This window comes from Mandrillus leucophaeus, unplaced genomic scaffold (assembly GCF_000951045.1).
Source record: "Mandrillus leucophaeus isolate KB7577 unplaced genomic scaffold, Mleu.le_1.0 Scaffold2, whole genome shotgun sequence".
Taxonomy (NCBI): domain Eukaryota; kingdom Metazoa; phylum Chordata; class Mammalia; order Primates; family Cercopithecidae; genus Mandrillus; species Mandrillus leucophaeus.
Genome location: NW_012102031.1, coordinates 5,333,360 through 5,334,540, shown reverse-complemented (window position 1 = coordinate 5,334,540; position 1,181 = coordinate 5,333,360). Strand labels below are relative to the sequence as shown.

Below are 1,181 nucleotides of genomic sequence, written 5' to 3'. Positions count from 1 at the left end.
AAGTAAAGATGTAATTCTGAGATGGTATGTTCATTGATACATGGTTAGCTGTTGTGTTCTTCCTAACCACAGAAAAATATTACAGATACTTTTTATTTGGTGTTTGGCTCATGTGTGTGTATGTGTTTCTGTCTTCCCTGTCCAAAAGGACTTAATTGAAAAAACAAGGAAAAATAACAAAACTGAGATGTATAGCATTTTGGAGCTGAAAGAGATTTTAGGAATTACCTGATCCAGAACCTTCTTGTTACAGCTAAGAAAATGGATTCCTCAAAACATACAACTTAATTGATGAATAGGAAGATGGGCTCTCAAACTCTGGAACTGCAGAGCTTCCTCTGGATAGTTCAGGGCTCTGCAGGGAAAACTCTTGGTGTTTCTACCTCTGGTTCTATCTAGGATGAATTGAGACTCATGGATGTATGTTCCACCTCCTTCTGCAGAGTATGTATTCCCGCGTGCCAGAGTGCCAGGTCACCACATACTATTATGTTGGGTTTGCATATTTGATGATGCGTCGCTACCAGGATGCCATCCGGGTCTTCGCCAACATCCTCCTCTACATCCAGAGGACCAAGAGCATGTTTCAGAGGACCACATACAAGTATGAGATGGTAAGGGGCACTCTGCCTGCCACCAATGACCTTTCTAATCAGAGGGCTCCTTGGCACCTATGCCAACCGTTCTTGGTAAACACCATCCAAAATATTGCAATTTTAAGCCAGGAGTTCACGGCTGTAGAGCGCTCTGTGATGATTGTGCCTACTAGTAGATCACCCAGCTGGAGTGCAGTGACGCAGTCACAGCTCACGTCAGCCTCAACCTCGTGGGATCAGGCGATCATCCTATCTCAGCCTTCCCAGTAGCTGGGTCTAAAAGTGCACACAACAGACACAACAGCGGCTCAGCGGCTAATTTTTTTTTTTTGAGACCAAGTCTCTGTCACCCAGGCTGGAGTGCAGTGGTGCGGTCTTAGCTCACTGCAACCTCTGCTTCCTGGGTTCAAATGATTCTCCAGCCTTAGCCTCCTGAGTAGCTGGGACTACAGACATGTGCCATCGCATCCAGCTGATTTTTGTATTTTTAGTAGAGATGGGGTTTCACCATTTGACCAGGCTGGTCTCGAACTCCTGACCTCAGGTGATCCATCCACCTTGGCCTCCCAAAGTGTTGGGATTATA

At 45.6% G+C, this 1,181-nt stretch overlaps 1 protein-coding gene across 1 annotated transcript in view; it reads left to right on the top strand.

The window, feature by feature from the left end:
* Nucleotides 1–1,181, top strand: part of EIF3L (eukaryotic translation initiation factor 3, subunit L) — a 54,801-nt gene that overhangs the window by 40,784 nt on the left and 12,836 nt on the right. Inside the window, exon 11 of the mRNA XM_011978893.1 lies at nt 444–614. Within this exon, the coding sequence (XP_011834283.1) occupies nt 444–614 (171 nt within the window). The remainder of the gene's footprint in view (nt 1–443; nt 615–1,181) is intronic.